Genomic DNA, 19,234 nt, shown 5'->3' with positions numbered 1-19,234 from the left:
CTTCCCCTCTAGACTGTAAGCTTGTTGTGGGCAGGGAATTTGTTGTTTTATTGTACTCTCCCAAGTGCTTAGTAAACTGTTTTGCACACAGTAAGTACTCAAGAAATACGACTGAATGAATGAGTGAATGAAAACAAGAGAGCCTGGCAGAGAGAAGGGAAATTATCCATAAAAATTATGAGGAAAACAATCAATTAATCAATGATATTTATTGAGCACTTTCTATATGGTGAGCACAGTTCTAAATGCTTATGAGAGTAAAATAGAATACTAGATAGATATAATAATAATAATAATATTTGTTAAGTGCTTACTCTGTGCTAGAGTGGAGTGGATACAAGCAAATCGAGTTGGACGCAGTCCTCCTCCCATGTGGGGTTCACAAGTCTCCATTCCCATTTTACAGATGAGGTAAATGAGGCACAGAGAAGTGAAGCAACATGCCCAAATCACATTGCAGACAAGTGGTGTAGCCGGTATTAGAACCCATGACCTTTTGACTCCCAAACCCATGCTGTAGATATAATCCCTGCTCCAAGGAGTTTACAATTTAGGGGGTTGGGGAGCGGGGAGACTACCTACAATTGTGCAAGTGGGTTATTGGCCAAAATGCTTGATAGTCTTTCAAATGTTCAAGAGAAAGGTTTGTGTTTTATAGACATTTTAAATTCATGGACTCTTCTTAAACTCAAATTCTTCTGTTTGGTCTGACTTTACTTGTTATTGTAGTGCCATTTATTATGTACTTACATCGTGTTTAGAGCTGGGGGTGGGTTCAAAGCAATCGGTTTGGACAGAGTTCCTGTCTCACATAGGGAATCCAATCAATCTAACAGGGAGTATGATCTGTCAACAATTCCCATCAGCTCTACCTTCAGAACATCCCTAGAAATCCACTTTTTCCTCTTCATTAAAATTACTACCATACTGATCCTTATCCTATCCCACCGTGACTGCTGCATTGGTCTCCTCCCTGACTTGCCTGCCTCCTTTCACTTCCCACTCCAAGCTATACTTTCCTCTGTTGCCTGGATCATTTTTTTTTTTTAATAAAGAAGTTCAACCCTTATCTCTATAGTCCTCAAGAACCTCCAGTGGTGGCCCATCCAGCTCCACATGAAGAAGAAATTCCTTACCATAGGCTTTTAAGCACTCAATCAGTTCTCCTCCTCCTTCCTTACCTCACTGATCTCCTACCACAATCCCACATTCACAGTTAACTCCTCTAAACACCAACTTACCCTCTGTACCTCTATTTCAACTATCCCACCGCCAACCCTGTGCCCATGTCCTCCCTATCAATCAATCAATGATATTCATGAAGCATGTACTTTGTGCAGAGCACTGTACTAAACACTTGAGTACTCCCTCCTCCTTCACATCTAACATTCCACCACTCTTCCTAAAACCAAATTTCTTACAAGAGATCATCCCTGAGAAAGCCTTTATTTCCATTCCCTTTATGTCACTGGTACATTTGGATCTGCATCCCTTCAACATTTGATACACACCTCACCCACAATCCTTAATCATATTTACTGAGCGTTACTTTGTGCAAAGCACTTTACTAAGTGCTTGGGAGAGTACGGTATAACAGACACATTCCTGCCCACAACGAGCTCATAGTTATGTACATATCTTTACACTCGGACATTTGTCCTATCTGTAATGGATTTTAATGCCTGTTGCCCCCTGTAGACAGTAAGTTTCTTGTGGACTGGAATTGTGTCTACCAACTCCATATTATTTAGTACTTTCCCAAGTGCTTGGTACAATTGTCTGCACAGAGTGCTCATTGCATGTCATTGACAGATTGGTTATAACTCTATTTTGCAATTGAGGAAAATGAGGCACAGACTAAAATAATGACTTGCCCAAGGTCACTCAGAAGGGGTGGGGCAATGGAAAAACTATGGGTCTGGGAGTCAGAGGACCTGAGTTCTGATCCTGAATCTGCCACTAACCTGCTGTGTGATCTTGGGAAAGTCATGTAGTGTCTCTGTGCCTCAGTTCCCTCATCTGCAAAATAGAGATTCAATACCTGTACTCCCTCCTACTTAGTCTGTGAGCCCCATGAGGGACCAGAATATTCTGTATCTACCCCAGAGCTTACTACATTGCTTAGCACTTAACAAATATCACAATTATTATTCCGTGCAAGCTCACTTTGGGCAGGGAACATGTCTACCTCTTCTGTTATACTGCCCTCTCCCAAGTGCTCAGGGCAGTACTCTATGCACAGTAAGTGCTCAATAATTGTAGATGATTGATTGATTGAACCAGGATTAGAACCCATTCTCCTAACTCCCAGTGATTGTCTTCCATAAAATGGGAGGTGAAGGATAGCTCTGGTTGCGAAGCATTCATTTTTCTCATAATACCGAGAGTCTTCCGGCTGGACTGCACCATCAAAAATGATTGTCTGTCAGAAGACTGAGGAGAGAGAAAAAGAATGGATAATTCTAAAATGGGAATAATGAGGCTAATAGAGGTGGAGCTCACATTGCAGGTCACGCCTGACTTATGAAAATGAAAGTAACCAATTGGTTGCTTTGAGAAACTGGCCACTGGTATGAGATTGAAATCCACCTTTCCCCACCACTGCCCCAGCCTATATTGACTTGGTACCATCAGAGTTGAAGGGTGAGTGACAGGAGACTTGGTTCTAAAGCACATATGGTGATGAGTTCTGATCATCTACACCCTGACTTCGTTATCCCTTCCAGGCTCTCATCTCAAAACACGCTGCACAGACAGATTTATAGTTTTAGCTCCTCAGGATTGGGTGTTTTCACCCTTTGCTTTTATGCAGCAATTTCTTCCTGAAGCTACTCAGGCCCTGATGGGATATCTCACTAGAGGGGGATTTTTTTTGCTGTTAACCATCCTTTTTACTTTGATTTTATTGCAGGCTCCCCGCTGCTCATATGCATCATCTCTGTATCTTCAGCCATGGACAGTTATGGGGAAAGTGACAAGTAAGTAGGAAGAAAGTTTATCTCCTCATTTATTCATTCATTCAATCGTATTTATAGAGTGCTTACTCTGTGCAAAGCACTGTACTAAGTGCTTGAGAGAGTACAGTGTAGCAATAAACAGACACAAAATGGGTCTATGAAGGAAGTGATGCCGCCCTCCCTGAACTACCCACTATCAGTGGGGAAATAATTCCACTTCTGGACCGTGACTTCTTCATGGCACCCCTCTCTCCCCACCTATACTGAGAGGGAGCGGGCCTAGTGGAAAGAACACAGGATTTGGAATCAGTGGATCTAGTTTCTAATCCCCTATTCATCACTTGCCTGCTGCATGACCTTGGACAAATCACTTCACTTCTCTGTGCCTCATTTTCCTGATCTGCCAAATGGGGATAAAATACTAGGTCTTCCTTCCTCTTTGACTATGAACCCTGTATGAGATAGGGACTGTGTCCCATCTGAGTATCTTGTATAAACCTCAGTGCTTAGGAGAGTGTTTGCACTTAGTAAGTCAGTCAGTCAATCATATTTATTGAGCATTTACTGTGTGCAGAGCACTGTACTACATGCTTGGGAGAATACAATAAAACAGCTTTCCTGCCCATAACAAGCTTACAGTCTAGAGGGGAAGGCAGACATTAATATAAATAAATAAATTGCAGATGTATATGTAAGTACTGTGGAGCTGGAAGGAGGGAATATAAAAAGGGAGCAAGTCAGGGTGATGCAGAAGAGAGTGGAAAAAAGGAAAAAAGGGCTTATGCAGGGAAGGGGTATGCCATCACTGTTATTCTCTTTGGGGAGGGCCCAATTCTCTGCTTTACTCTCTGCTGTGAAATAGTGAGGCCAGATTGCCTAGGCCCTAATGTTGAGTGGGGGTATGTTTATAGAGGATATTCATTCATTCATTCATTCAAGAGTATTTATTGAGCGCTTACTATGTGCAGAGCACTGTACTAAGCGCTTGGGATGAACAAGTCAGCAACAGATAGAGACCGTCCCTGCCGTTTGACGGGCTTACAGTCTAATCGGGGGAGACGGACAGACAAGAACAATGGCACTAAACAGCGTCAAGGGGAAGAACATCTCGTAAAAACAATGGCAACTAAATAGAATCAAGGCGATGTACAATTCATTAACAAAATAAATAGGGTAACGAAAATATATACAGTTGAGCGGACGAGTACAGTGCTGTGGGGATGGGAAGGGAGAGGTGGAGGAGCAGAGGGAAAAGGGGAAAATGAGGCTTAAGCTGCGGAGAGGTAAAGGGGGGATGGCAGAGGGAGTAGAGGGGGAAGAGGAGCTCAATCTGGGAACGCCTCTTGGAGGAGGTGATTTTTAAGTAAGGTTTTGAAGAGGGAAAGAGAATCAGTTTGGCGGAGGTGAGGAGGGAGGGCGTTCCAGGACCGCGGGAGGACGTGACCCAGGGGTCGATGGCGGGATAGGCGAGACCGAGGGACGGTGAGGAGGTGGGCGGCAGAGGAGCGGAGCGTGCGGGGTGGGCGGTAGAAAGAGAGAAGGGAGGAGAGGTAGGAAGGGGCAAGGTGATGGAGAGCCTTGAAGCCTAGAGTGAGGAGTTTTTGTTTGGAGCGGAGGTCGATAGGCAACCACTGGAGTTGTTTAAGAAGGGGAGTGACATGTCCAGATCGTTTCTGCAGGAAGATGAGCCGGGCAGCGGAGTGAAGAATAGACCGGAGCAGGGCGAGAGAGGAGGAAGGGAGGTCAGAGAGAAGGCTGACACAGTAGTCTAGCCGGGATATAACGAGAGCCCGTAATAGTAGGGTAGCCGTTTGGGTGGAGAGGAAAGGGCGGATCTTGGCGATATCGTAGAGGTGAAACCGGCAGGTCTTGGTGACGGATAGGATGTGTGGGGTGAACGAGAGGGACGAGTCAAGGATGACACCGAGATTGCGGGCCTGAGAGACGGGAAGGATGGTCGTGCCATCCACGGTGATAGAGAAGTCTGGGAGCGGACTGGGTTTGGGAGGGAAGATGAGGAGCTCAGTCTTGCTCATGTTGAGTTTTAGGTGGAGGGCCGACATCCAGGTGGAGATGTCCCGGAGGCAGGAGGAGATGCGAGCCTGAAGGGAGGGGGAGAGGACGGGGCGGAGATGTAGATCTGCGTGTCATCTGCGTAGAGATGGTAGTCAAAGCCGTGAGAGCGGATGAGTTCACCGAGGGAGTGAGTGTAAATGGAGAACAGAAGAGGGCCAAGAACTGACCCTTGAGGAACTCCAACAGTTAAAGGATGGGAGGGGGAGGAGGCTCCAGCGTAGGACACCGAGAATGATCGGCCAGAGAGGTAAGAGGAGAACCAGGAGAGGACAGAGTCCGTGAAGCCAAGGTGAGATAAGGTATGGATATGCTCTGAGGTTGTGACCTGACAGATTTCCTCACGCCTCAAAACCTTGCTATTTAAGAGCCTGTCTAACTCTGTATGCCTCAGTGGCAGGGAGAGTTTTTTGGAGGACAACAAATTGATTAAACTATAGGTATTTTGGTTGCCCATCCTTCACCTACTCAGGGATGTAGCAGCAGCAGCAGCGTGGCTCAGAGAAGCAGCGTGCCTCAGTGGAAAGAGCATGGGCTTTGGAGTCAGAGGTCATGAGTTTGAATCCCAGCTCTGCCACCTGTCAGCTGTGTGACTGTGGGCAAGTCACTTAACTTCTCTGTGCCTCAGTTACCTCATCTGTAAAATGGGGATGAAGACTGTGAGCCCCACGTGGGACATCCTGATTCCCCTGTGTCTACCCCAGCGCTTAGAACAGTGCTCGGCACATAGTAAACGCTTAACAAATACCAACATTATTATGTGGATGTTTGAGAGCCATCCTCCATTAATTATTCTTTAATGGTACTTGTTAAGAACTTACTATGTGCCAGGCACTGAAATAAACACTGGTGTAGCTATGATGTCAGCAGGTTGGACACAGTCGCTATCCCACTTGGGGCTCAGGGTAGGAGGGAGGAGGATTTAATCCCCGTTTTACAGTTGAAGTAACTGAGTCACAGAGAAGTGAAGTGACTTGCCCAAGGTCGGTAGCCGAGCTGGGATTAAGAACATGGACCTCCTATGCCCAGGCTCGGGTTCATTCTACGAGGAGATGCTGCTTTCCTAGTACGATTTTTATGGTTGAGCAACCCAGTGACACCACTGCCCTCCAGTGTTTGGCGGACAGAGAAGGGGCACACACCAGGGATTAAAGCTCAAAAAAAAGCCAACCTTCCACTCTGTCTAATGGCCATCAACTCCAGGGCCCTTAGGGAAAATGCCTCTTGGAAGGCTGCTGTTCCTCTCTTCACAGCTCAGAGATGCCACCAGCCGATAATATGAAAAGGAAAACATCGGGGAGACAGTTTAAGAGAAAGCTGGAACATCTTTATAGCCTCCAGATGAAATGGTTTTTTTTCAGCTGAATTGCCAAACTGGGAGAAATTTAGCCTTCTCTGCTTTAGTACAACAATCTACTATAGCATTTAAAGCAAGTATTGTGTGAATTCATTCAGAAAGGGGATGACTAAACAGTTCACTGTGCTGCTCCTCTTTAATATCAGTGCCCTTAGTTGTTTGTTGAATCTTCTAAATAAAATGAATGTTTTTTCTCAAACCACCCTCCCTCCCCACTCCTCCTTCATCGATCGAAGGCATTAGTTTCATTTCATTTCTGTTCCGGGAGCCCAGGACTAGCTTACTGACCAGTACAGTCAGCAACGGTCACTGAGAGCCAGTTTTTCCTGAAGTGGGAACAGCCTCTTGCTCTGACCCCATCTCACGGTCAAGTGGGAAAGGCAATGGCAAAACCTGGGAAAGTTCTTCAATAATGGCAAAGACCTAGAAGATTCGTATGCTCCTCGTGAGTCTGAAATATCCCCTGGGAATCTCAAGACGGCCAAACTTTATGGCTAGAATCCTAATAGCTACAGATAGAGTGAGGCCAAATTGGAAATTTCCAGAAGAATGATTCTCAGGCTGTCCCTAGGCACATTTCTTTAAAAATGTTGCCAAACTATCATTCTTGGATTACAGCATCTGCCAACATTTGTCAAGTACACACAAGAAGCAGTGTAGCCCAGTTGAAAGAGCATGGACCTGGGAGTCAGAGAACCTGGCTTTTTCATTCTGACTCGGCTACTCTTTCTAAAAAATTTTAATAAGATTTTTCAAGTACTTACTAAGCGCTGAGGTAGATACGAGATAATCAGGTTGAACATAGTCCATGTCCCACATGGGGCTCACAGTCTTAATCCCCATTTTACAAATGAGGTAACTGAGGCACAGAGAAATGAAGTGACCTGTCCAAAGTCACACAGTGGACAAGTGGAGGAGCTGGGATTAGAACACAAATCGCACTTGCCTGCTGCATGACCTTCGTACATAGTGAGTGCTTATGTCTTAAAAAAAAAAAAAAAGAAAAATGAAACCTATGGTAGACCCTGCCATTAACCAACACCAGTTGCAGAGACTTCCTTCCACCTTCTTTATAATCATAATGCTAATAATAACAATCTGTGTGCATTCTGGTTGAATTATATCCTCCCTAGCAGTTAGTACAGTGGTTGGAACATAATAAGCGCTTAACAAATACCACAGTTATTATTAAAGTGTACTACTCCATGTGTTCTTTCAATAAATGCTGCTGCTGCTATTCCTGCTATTCCTCCTCCTTCTACTACTAGGGCTCCTACCTGGGTCCCAGCCAGTGAGTGGCAGGTAGCCCTTTGTAAACCGAGTCTTTTGAATAGGCTTATGTGAAACTTTGATCCTGGGTTCTGAGCTACAGCTCCAAACCCCACCTGGGGCGACAGATTCGGACGTTGAACATATGCTGTCAGAGCGAGATTAAAGCTCAATGCAATTATTCCAATTCACTGAATAATTGCACCTGCTTTGGCTGGGTAGACTCAGCTTCCACTTGGGATATCATTTCTCTGTTTCTTAGCTAAATGTCCAAAACGGGAAAATTTGTTTGAAAAACAGAAAGAAGCATCCCTGCCCAGTGGGGTTATTCTGCCTGCTCCACTGAACCTCTGAAATTGCAAGAGTTTTCTCAATCCTTAAGCAATGTCTGCGTCGCACTAGAGTTTCTCACTCAAGAAAAGACTTTCATCTGAACCATCTACAGAGCTGGGCTGGGCTATGCCATTATAGAACACATTTTGAGAATTAATGAACAGATGAAAATAATTGATTACTATTTTATGGGGTTGCGTCACCCGAGGCAAGGTATCTGTGCAAAAGAAATCTGAAATGGATATTTAGAGAGGTGTGAAAGTCCACTAGAGCTGGGCACAGATTGTTGTTTCATAATATAATTAAACATGATTTTGTCTCGCAGGGACTTTTCCAATCAATTTAGAGTCACTGGGAAGACTTTGTTTCGCTGACAGAATCTTTATGAAAATCAAAAACTGTCCAAGGAAGAGAAAGTAGTTTGACATCAGGCCATACCAAATAGATCTAATAAGAGTAAGAATATGGGTAGTGTTAAGAGCCAGAAAATTGGGATCAGAAATAGACTAAATGAGATCTCTGCACTTCCAATTTGAGTTTTTAGATTTGAGTTACCTGTTGCAATATTCAATCTATGAGATGCCATTCCATTACAAGCAGATAAAAAATGAGAAATATTATTATTGGATCAGACTAATGCTCCATCTGTTCCAGTGCTCGACCTCCCATAGAAGCAGTGGGGTGCTAGAAAGAAGTGTGAGATGGTTTTCTTTCCAAGATATACATACCAATATTTAGGAGTGTATTATGTTATGTTCTTAACTTTCCATCTAATAACCCACCATGATCCCATGGCCAAGAACTGATCTAAAACACTTTAGAAGGTTTATAAATGATAATATAAAATAGTAATGATGGTATTTATTAAAGCCACATTTATTTATTTATGTGCCAAACTCTCCAGTCTAGACTGTAAACTCTGTATGGGCAGGGAGCATGTCTAACAACTCTATTATACTGTACTCTCCCAAGTGCTTAGGACACTAGTCTGCACAGAATAAGTGCTGAATGCCACTGATTGATTTTGATGCAATATAAGCATATTGGAATAAGTCCCTTTCCCACATGTCTCTCACAGCTTAAAAAGGAGGGAGAGCAGCTATTACAAGTGGAAAGAACACGGCCCTGGGTGTCAGAGGACCTAGTTCTAATTCTAAGTCCACCATGTCCAACCTTATTTGCTTGCATCCAACCCAGTGCTTAGTACAGTGCCTGGCACATAGTAAGTACTTAACAAATGCCACAATTATTATCATTATGATTGTTGTTAGGTCTTTCTGACTCCCAGCTCTGTGCTCTTTCCATTAGCTAACACTGCTTCTCACTGCCACCTGGGAACCGACTTCAGGTACCTAGCACAGTGCCTGACACATAAATACTATTATTATTATTATGTGATTTGCCTAAATAATAATAATAATGTTGGTATTTGTTAAGCGCTTACTATGTGCAGAGCACTGTTCTAAGTGTTGGGGTAAATACAGGGTAATCAGGTTGTCCCACATGAGGCTTACAGTCTTAATCCTCATTTTACAGATGAGGGAACTGAGTCACCAAGAAGTTAAGTGACTTGCCCACAGTCACATAGCTGACAAGTGGCAGAGCTGGGATTCGAACCCATGACCTCGACTCCCAAGCCCGTGCTCTTTCCACTGAGTCACAGCAGACAAATGGTGGAGCTAGGATTCGAATCCAGGTCTCCTGACTCCCAGTCCCATGTTCTTTCCACTAAATCACTCCAGAAATTTGGTCCCTAGCAGAAAAATACCATTCAAACAATGTGGTTACCAAGTATAAACATGGCCAGTGTGTTATTTAACCTCTGTTGTCCTCTTCAAAGCACAGGGTCCTAGGCACAGAGTGCTCATATGAAGTGATAGCAATAATTATAATACCTTGGTTCTTACATAGCTCCTTTAGTCGCAAAGTGATCATTCATGGGTTGATGTCTGCAGGTAAACACAGTCCTCAGAGACGACAAGTGAGCAGTGTCCTAGTTTATCAGCAGTTCTCTGGTTTTTAGTGGGTAAAATAGGTGTTTCCCAGGATCAGTGATCTGGTTCCTTCTTGAGATGGGACTGGGGTAACAACCTTGATTACCAGAAGGAAATGTAGCGGTGCCTAGACAATTTTTTGTTCTGCTTAAATCTCTCCTTACTGAAATGTTAGAAAGATAGGTTTGCCTTCAGAAAGTCGTCTTCAGTTACATCCCAAACAAAGAGCTTGTCAGACCGCTTGAACCGGCAGGCTTACCTTCCTGACATCAATCAGGCAAAGTGCAAATGCCGCACCACGTAAATTGGAACATTTGAAAAATCAGATGGGCTTTGTTGGGAACTGCAGGTGAAAGCAGGGCTGAAATGTAGCCCTGCAAATGCCAAGTTTCCAAACACTTATTCGTATTTCTCTTTAACCTAGTGCTTCTGGTATTGGCATAAAATTTGAGGTTAACTGGCTCTGATTCCGATGTTTTACTCATGAGATTTGTTCCTTGGCTTGAGCAGAGGTGGAGTTGAGCAGGGGCCTCCTTGGACACCAAGTCTTCACTACATAGAGTCAATTCCCGGTACAGAGAGCAACTAAAATGCAGAGTTGAGGTGGTGTGCTCCTATAAGCATTAATTACACCTCTTCCATGGGAAGCTTGAAATGTCACAGAACAGATCTTTGAAGGGGTCTGACACCCACCAGCTTCTCAGCAGAAATGCTGTCACGAAAACATCACTATTGAGTCAGGACTTCTGTCGTATCTACTTGTGGGAATTTCAGAGGGCCTGAGCGCTGCCTTCAGGACTTTCTCTCTGATATAGAGTTGGTGCCTGAAGTTGGTACCGAAGTGGTAGTGAGAAGCAGCGTGGGCTATTGGAAAGGGTACAGAGCTGGGAGGCAGAAGGACCTAACAATAATAATAATAATTGTGGTATTTGTTAAGCGCTCACTATTTGCCAGGCACCGTACTAAGCGGTGGGGTGGATACAAGCAAATCAGGTTGGACCCACTCACTGACCCACATGGGGCTCATAGTCTTAATCCTCCTTTTGCACATGAGGGAACTAAGGCACAGACAAGTGAAGTGACTTTCCCAAGGCCACACAGCGGACATGTGGCAAAGCCAGGATTAGAATTCATGACCTACTGAGTCCTAGGCCTGTGCTCTATCCACTACATCTTGGTTCTAATCCCGGCTTTGCCACTTGTCTGCTGTGTGAACTTGGGCAAGTCATTTGACTTCTCTGTGTCTCTGTTTCCCCATCTGTAAAATGAGGATTAATTGCCAGCTCTCCCTCCTACTCAGACTGCGAGCCCAATTTGGGACAGGTTCTGTGTCCAACCTGATTATTTTGAATCTACCCAAGGGCTTGCTACAACAGTACAATACTTGAAATGCAGTAAGCACTTAACAAATTCCACAATATTATTATTATTATTATTGATATTTATTATCCCCTCAGTGCCCTATTATGGTTCTCTGTAGGAAAATACAGACGTTTCAAAAGTATCTGTAAATAAGCAACTCATTGCAAATTCTTTCTCTGAGAAATCATCTTGATGGTGCATCCCTCTTCCCAAGCTTGCTCTTCACTCTTGCATGTTTTTCCTCCAGTCATTGAAAGAATGACACAGGAGAGTTCATATTTTTCTCCAGATGCAAAGAACATGCCCAGGGCAAATGTTTCCTCCTCTTAAGTCCTGTATTATTCTGGGTGGGTTATAGAAATGAAAGATTGTATATCACTTCCCCTGACAATCAACCCTTCCACCCTCAGGTGGGTTAAAACTGACAGCGGCTTACAGGTATCTGTGAAAGACAAACTCAGCTCTACATTTGGTCAGCTCCTGAAACTAAGACCAAGGATGTCACCAGTGTCATAATTATCCCACTTCAAAATATAACTTTTGGGTTCAAGTTGTAGAACCTCCGCATCCTAATTAATTGCATCACTAATTCAGTGACCTTGCCTTTGAACTTGTAGCTGATGGATGGGTATTGATGACTCTCCTTTCTTTTCACAGTTGCTGGCTTTCTTTGGAGAATGGAGCAATCTGGGCCTTTGTGGCCCCGGCCCTGTTTGTGATTGTGGTATGTAGCTCACACTAGACTAATGGCCCAGTCAAATGACAGGAGGGGCCTAGTGATAAGAGCACAGACCTGGAAGGCAGAAGGACCTGGGTTCTAATGCCACTTGTCTGCCACTTGTTGCTGTGTGACCTTGGATGAGTCACTCAACTTCTGTTCCTCCATTGCCTCATCTGTAAAATGGGGATTAAGACTGTGAGTCCCATGTGGGACATGGACTATGTCCCAACCTGATTAGCTTGTATCTTCTCCAGCATTTAGTACAGTGCCTGGGACATGGGAAGTGTTTAACAAATACCATAACAGCAAATACGCACACACAAAAACAGGGACTTTTGTTGCATTCCAACCTTGTTCTATTTTCATTCAAATGAAAGAGAAATAGTTTCAATTCAGTTTCCACTTGAGGCGGGGCTGAAGACATCAGATTTTTCAGAAGCAGATATGGTTTCATGATCTGATCTGTTTTTCTTGTGCCTCTTGGTTGGCTGGAGAAGTTCTTCCGTTGACATGTTAATCGTCTCTTTCAGTAGCCCACTCCCTCTTAGAAGAAACAATTATACAACTGAAAATATATTTATTTGTTGTTTTTAAATTTAAAAATATAGATGGTTTATTGCATTTTAAGTCAAAAGAATAATGTTGCTCAAATTTGGGTGTATGGACTAATTAAAGAACAGAGCTGATTTAGTGCAGAACTCAAAGAATTGCAGATTTGGGATGAATTCTTCCCTTGTTCCTAGATTTTGTGAGGGCAGAAATGGTGTTTGCTATACTCACCCAAGTGTGTAATACAGTACTCTACACGGAGGAAGCCTCCAAAAAAGGCAATTGATTGATTTCTTGAAATACATGATAAATTTTAAGGAATAAATATGCCCACAGAATTGACCTCCTTGATACTATTGAAAAGCAGAGTGGCCTAGGGAAAAGAGCATAGGCCTGGGAGTCAGGAGACCTGGTTTCTCATCCTGGCTCTGCCTGTTGCCTCCTATATTATCTTGGGCAAGTCACTTCACTTCTCTGTGCCTCAGTGTCCTCATCTGTTCTCCTTCCAACCTAGACTCTGAGCCCTATTTGGGGTAGGGACTGTGTACAACTTGATTTGCTTCTATCTATTGCAGTGCTTAGAACAGTGCTTGACACATAAGAGCACTTAACAAATACCAAAATAATATTGTCTGTAGTCACCCTTCCCTACCCTGAGCAGTGTAAGATGTTCCCTCACACTTCTTTCCCTTCTTCTGTGCCTAGACAACGTGAGAGAAAGGGGAAGGAAAAGAGCCAGGATTAAAAGTCCCCTAATCAAACCAGAGACATAATTATGAGAGCCAAAATCATGGCAAGATTATGACCAAAACCAAAGTAGGTGCAGTCTGTCACTCAAAAAACTATTACTACACTAGGGCTTATGGGTGGAATTAGTAGTTCTTGGCTTCAGGAATGTTGCACTATGTACCTGGAGTTCTTCCCACAGACATTTAATTGGTGATAAACTTTGTATTTTTCCTATGAAGATATAGGCCATATGGGGAAATTACATAAGAAAAATTACCTTCCTAAAATATGTTATCTCTATGCAGACCTGGAGGTTGTAGACAAAAAACAGAATTAAGTATTGCTGTACGTAGAGAAGTAGCATGGCCTAGTGGAACGAGCATGAGGCTGGGAGTCAGATGACATGGGCTCTGATCCCGGCCCTGTCACTTAACTGCTGTGTGACCTTGGGCAAGTCATTTAACTTCTTTGTTCCTCAGTTCCCTCATCTGCAAATTGGGGATGAGATGCCTGTTCTCCTTCCTACTTATATTGTGATCCCCATTTGGGACCTGATTATCTTTTATCTACCCTGGTGTTTAATATAGTACTTGGCTCATAGTAAGCACTTAAGAAATACACAGTTGTGATGCTGATAATTAACATTATTATTATTATTACCATTTCTGTCCAAACACTTTGAATAAGTGTATACCTATTCATTCATGCATTCAGTTGTATTTGTTGAACGCTTATTGTTTGCAGAGCCCTGTACTAAGCGCTTGGAAAGTACAATTCGGCAACAGATAGAGACAATCCCTAACCAACAACAGATTCACAGTCCAGAACTGGGGGTGGGGGAAAGACCACAAAAAAAGTATACAGGCATCAATACCATCAATATAAATTAATATTAAAATCACATTTACTCCAGGAAGCCTTCCCTAACTAATCTCTCCTTTCCCCATCCTATGTCCTCCCTTACTGCCTCATAAATGTGCTTGAGTACTCATCCCCTAAGCACTTGGGTACTCACAACCCTGCCAGAGAACTTATATTTGTATCTTCAAGTTGCTTCTCCCTACTTGTTATTGATTATAGTGTCTGTCCATCCTGCTATATTGTCAATTCCTTGAGGACAGTGATCATGTTTACTGACTATATTGTACTCTTTTAAGCATTTAATACAGTACTTTGTGCACAATAAGTGCTTAATAAATACTACTGATTGATAGATTGTTGTAAAACAACAAGAGTTATCCACAAGACTTTACAGTCTGATAAAAGAATGTATACAAAAGACGATGAAGGAGTTTTGATTAATTATAATTCTAAGAAAACACCAGGTCTTTTTCTTCTCAGTTTTCTAATGCAGTTAACTACATTAATTCTAAAGGTATTTTTCAGATTTTCCCCATAGTCACACAAATCCCTGTTTGAGAGTTGAGACCAAGCAGGCAAAATCATTAGCTTTCTCACTTAATTGGTAATAGCTATGTTAGTTGGGTGATCTGTTGTTTCATTTCAAGCTTCTTTTATGTGTTCTGTCCAGCAATGCATCATGCTTACTTAGGAACTTTTAAAGCTCAATTTAGTATAACAATAAAGTCCAAAATGTCAAGAACTGAACAATAGAATGTGGAATCCATTTTTGATTTTTTTTTATTTTGACAATCCATTAAATTGAACTTTTGGATAAATCATAAGACCTTTTCTGACTAAGCCCTCATTTCCCCTACTTCCTCTCCTTTCTGCATCATCTATGCACTTGCATCTGTATTTTCAGCACTTGATAGTTACCCCACACTCAGTCCCACAGCACGTACCCATAATTTATTTTATTGTTTGGCTCCCCCACTTAGACTGTAATCTCCATGTGGGCAGGGAATGTGTCTACCAGCTCAGTAGTACTGTACCATTTCAATTTCACTCTACCAATGTCTTAGGGGACATGTATTTAAAATGATCTGAACCTTTAATTTTCACTTTCCATTTCAATATTTTCTCCCCTTTAAAACATGTCACAAATCATCTGTGAAAAAATAATAAATCCTGTTATTGTAAATATTAACACTTTCAACTGACAGAACACTGCAATGTGCTGAAATACATAAAAGATCATCAGATCAAGCACTCACAGTAATAAGTGCCATATATAAAATTATTTCTACTGTGCTTTAAAGTTGGTTAAAGTTTTATTCAAAGTTGATACATGTAATGGTGAGAGCCTATCCATCTAATCCTATCTATCAATGTGAGTGACACTGAAAAGACAGGTGGGTAGCTGACAATCCCTGAGAAGCAGTGTGGCTTAGTGGAAAGAGCCCGGGCCTGGGACTCAAAGGACCTGGGTTCTAATCACAGCTTGACCCCTTTCCTGCTGTGTAACCTTAGACAAGTCACTTAGCTCCTCTATGCCTCAGTTTCCTCATTTGTAAAATGAGGACTAACTATGAGCCCCATATGGGACATGGATTGGGTCCAACCTGATTAGCTGTATCCCTTCAGTACTTAGTACCGTGCCTGGCACATAATAGCGCTTAACAGATACCATGAAAAAAAATCTTTACTACCTGGAGTATATGAATTGACTTTTACTGCATCTTTAATATCAGTTTTGCCAAAAGGAAGCACAAATCTGAGAGGGTATTTTTTTAAGTTTCATTGTCAGCTGAAAGCCAGGATTTTAAAAACATTGATAATCACATTTTTAAAAAAGCACTGAGTGGAACATACTCCCCTCACCCGACAAATATTAGCTTAAAAGTTAATCAGCCATTTGGGCATAGATCGTGATGGCTGGCTTGAGGTAACTGTCGCTGTATTAGTTAGATATGGAAGTCAGGAAAGATATATAACTACTTGATTTAAACTTTGTTAATTAAAAAGCAGTCCAGAAGCTTCAGATGATCTGAGTAGGTGTAAAACTGGCATCTTATTACTAAGTAGCTGGGCTATGGGATTGAGGCAAGACCATTTTTTTTAAAAAGGCACAATATTCCAATTGGAGTTTTCAAAAGTAACAGTGCTTATGTTCTCCTTTGTTCACTCTCAATATACACTGAGTAGACTGAAAAATAGGTCATTTGCTTCCTATTCTTCTGGTGCTCTGCACACAGCATACGATTGAGTGATTGATGGATAGGTAGTAAAAACTCTTGGGTCCTTGCATTTCTTGTGTTGTCCCTTCCATACCTCACTTGTATGGTCTTTGGGTGATTTCTCTGTCTCTCTCATACCATTACTTTAGCAATGGGGGCAGCATTATCACCTTCTACTGAGAGATCTCAGGAAAAACGAAAACAATCAGCGGTATTTATTGAGCACTTACTGTAAGCAGAGCACAGTGTAAGTGCTTGGGAGAGTATAAATAAAAGAGTTGGTAGACATGTTCTCTGGCCTCAAGGAGCTTAGAGTCCAGAGGAGGAAACAGATATTAAAATAAATTATGAATATGTACATAAATGCTGTGGTACTTAGGATGACCATCGACCTATCACCCTCAGAATGATCATGCACTGGAGAACTATTTTGATCTCAGAGTAGTGAGGTTTGAGCAGACTTCTTGCTCATGGCATTATGTGCTGTTTTGTACGTAGATATGAGTCCTCTGGGAGGTGAGGTCCGGGAATTTCTTTTTTTGCAATTTGGCATTTATACCAAGTTCCCAAACCTTGATTCCTCAACAAGCAATGGGTGTATAGATATCTGTTATATCCTATGGCATCTGGGTTGGGTCCATCTTTCAGTTATAATGGGTTTAATCTCTTTAGGAGGGAGCACAGGTTTGTGACTCAGGTACTGAGAAGTGAGTGCATTACAGCATTTCAATTATGCTCACACATTGAATTACTGGGAATTGTTACTTAATCAGTTTGATTTCCAAAGCAGTCAGGGCTGTTATATAGATTATCCAAGGGGATAAGTTCCACAGCAGGCAACTCTGAGGAATTTCTCTTTGATCCTTTCATGTTAGACACTTAAAATACTTCCCCAGGTGGGATATCGATCAGTGGTACTTACTCAGAGCTTAATTTGTACAGAGCATACTACTAAGAGCTTGGAAGCAAACAGTACAATAGCTTAAGAGGGCATGATTACTGCCCAAAAGGAGTTTAGAGTCCAGAGGAGCTTACAGTCTAGAAATGTTGATAAACCTATTAATTCAATGATCAATGGTGTGTGTGCTTTAGTTCAAACTTTTCCATCAGAGTTGCAGGCTAACAACATTGGAGGTGACCTTACTGGTTGAATTCCCAAAATAGTGCCTGCTTCTACTGCCAATGAGGTGTAGCGTAGACAACATAGAGACCACAGCTCCCTTCAAGTCAGGCACCATTAATCCCATTCCCACAAGATTGAACCCTCGTTAGTCCCTGTGCTGTCCATCAGATTCCGTGGCGTCTCACTGGTGGTTGGGCAGGAATTTGGCATCCGTCGTTCTCCAGTGGGCCCCGTTCATCACTCTTGGTCCCTTCTGCGATGGTCTGTTAATCACTGCCTCATGGCCTGATCTGCCATCTTGGAGCCATATGGCATTGTGGGGTCAGGGGAGGCGGGGGGGGTCATTGTACTAAGAGCTGAGGAGAGTATAATATAACAGACACATTCCCTTCCCTCAGTGAGCTTACATTGAATAGTATTTATTGAGCGCTGACTATATGCAGAGCACTGTACTAAGCGCTTGGAATGTGCAAGTCGGCAACAGATAGAGACAATCCCTGCCCATTGACAGCCTTACAGTCTAATCAGGAGAGACAGATGGACAAAAACAAGACAACTTAATAGCAGTAAATAGAATCAAGGGGATGTATACCTCATTTACAAAATAAATAGGGTAATAAGAATATAAAAATATGGAATGCTTCACAAATCTGCATACAGTCTAGAGGGTGAGACAGACATAAATATGAATAAATGAAATACAAATATGTACAGAAGTGCTGTGGGGCTGGGAGGAGGGATGAATAAATGGAGCAAGTCAGGGTGATGCAGGAGGGAGTGGGAGAAGAGAAAAGGAGGGATTATTTGTCAGCAGGTCAGAACCCTCTCTGTGCACTGCAGGATCACCCAAGTAGCAACTTTTCTAGAATTTTTGATGAAACTCTCTTGAATTGAAAAGTTTCCCAGAGGGGCACAAGCAGTTAGTCTAATGCCTGTATCCAAATCCCTCAAATGAGATACAATAAAATAAATTGAAGGTGCCTGGGGGTTCTTGTTTTACTCTACCGTGGCTGGAGAAGAGATCAGACAGGGCACTTCCTACTCTGATAGTACCAATCCCACTATCACAAAGGAGTCTCAGAATCTTGAAAAACTTCTCAAATATCAAAGGCATTTTTTGAGCACCTACTGTTTGCAGAGAACTGAACTAGGCTCATAGAGGAACAAAATGAAATCTCCCATTAAAAATGATTCATGCAGTGTGATGCCAGCACAGATATTTCAGGACTGTAGAAGAATTGATTACCGTGCTGGTTTGAGCAGGTCCACCCATCTGCTCTCACCTGTGCTGGCAGTGCAGAGAGAACATGCATAAGCAGTAAATGTTCCATGTTTGCAAGGAATTTTAGTTGCAACTTTGGAGGAGAGAATCCCACAATGGCCAGATTTCATATTTCAAGGGAAGGAAGAAAATATATCAGAAAGATAAAGAAAATGAGTTCTAAGGAAACAAATTTTAATAGCCTGTTGTGGGCAGGGATTGCCACTCTTTATTGCTGTATTGCACTTTCCAAGCACTTAGTAAAGTGCTCTGCACACGGTAAGCGCTCAATAAATACAATTGGATAAATAATAGGATTAGGGTACCAGTAGGAAGGTTCTGTTGGAAAGCAAGTGCAAGAAATCTATTATTAAAAAAATTATTAGGAAGGACAAGAAGTTGATGATAATGATAACAGTATTCGCC

General features: G+C 42.4%; 1 protein-coding gene across 2 annotated transcripts in view; it reads left to right on the top strand.

The window, feature by feature from the left end:
* Positions 1-19,234, top strand: part of ADGRD1 (adhesion G protein-coupled receptor D1) — a 367,284-nt gene that overhangs the window by 286,659 nt on the left and 61,391 nt on the right. For both annotated transcript variants that reach the window (XM_029058449.2, XM_029058448.2), the window contains 2 exons: positions 2,912-2,978; positions 12,003-12,069. In XM_029058449.2, the coding sequence (XP_028914282.1) occupies positions 2,912-2,978; positions 12,003-12,069 (134 nt within the window). The remainder of the gene's footprint in view (positions 1-2,911; positions 2,979-12,002; positions 12,070-19,234) is intronic.

Source organism: Ornithorhynchus anatinus, chromosome 2 (assembly GCF_004115215.2).
Source record: "Ornithorhynchus anatinus isolate Pmale09 chromosome 2, mOrnAna1.pri.v4, whole genome shotgun sequence".
NCBI classification, from domain to species: domain Eukaryota; kingdom Metazoa; phylum Chordata; class Mammalia; order Monotremata; family Ornithorhynchidae; genus Ornithorhynchus; species Ornithorhynchus anatinus.
The sequence above is the reverse complement of the archived record's forward strand: the minus strand, read 5'-3'. Positions and strand labels throughout refer to the sequence as shown.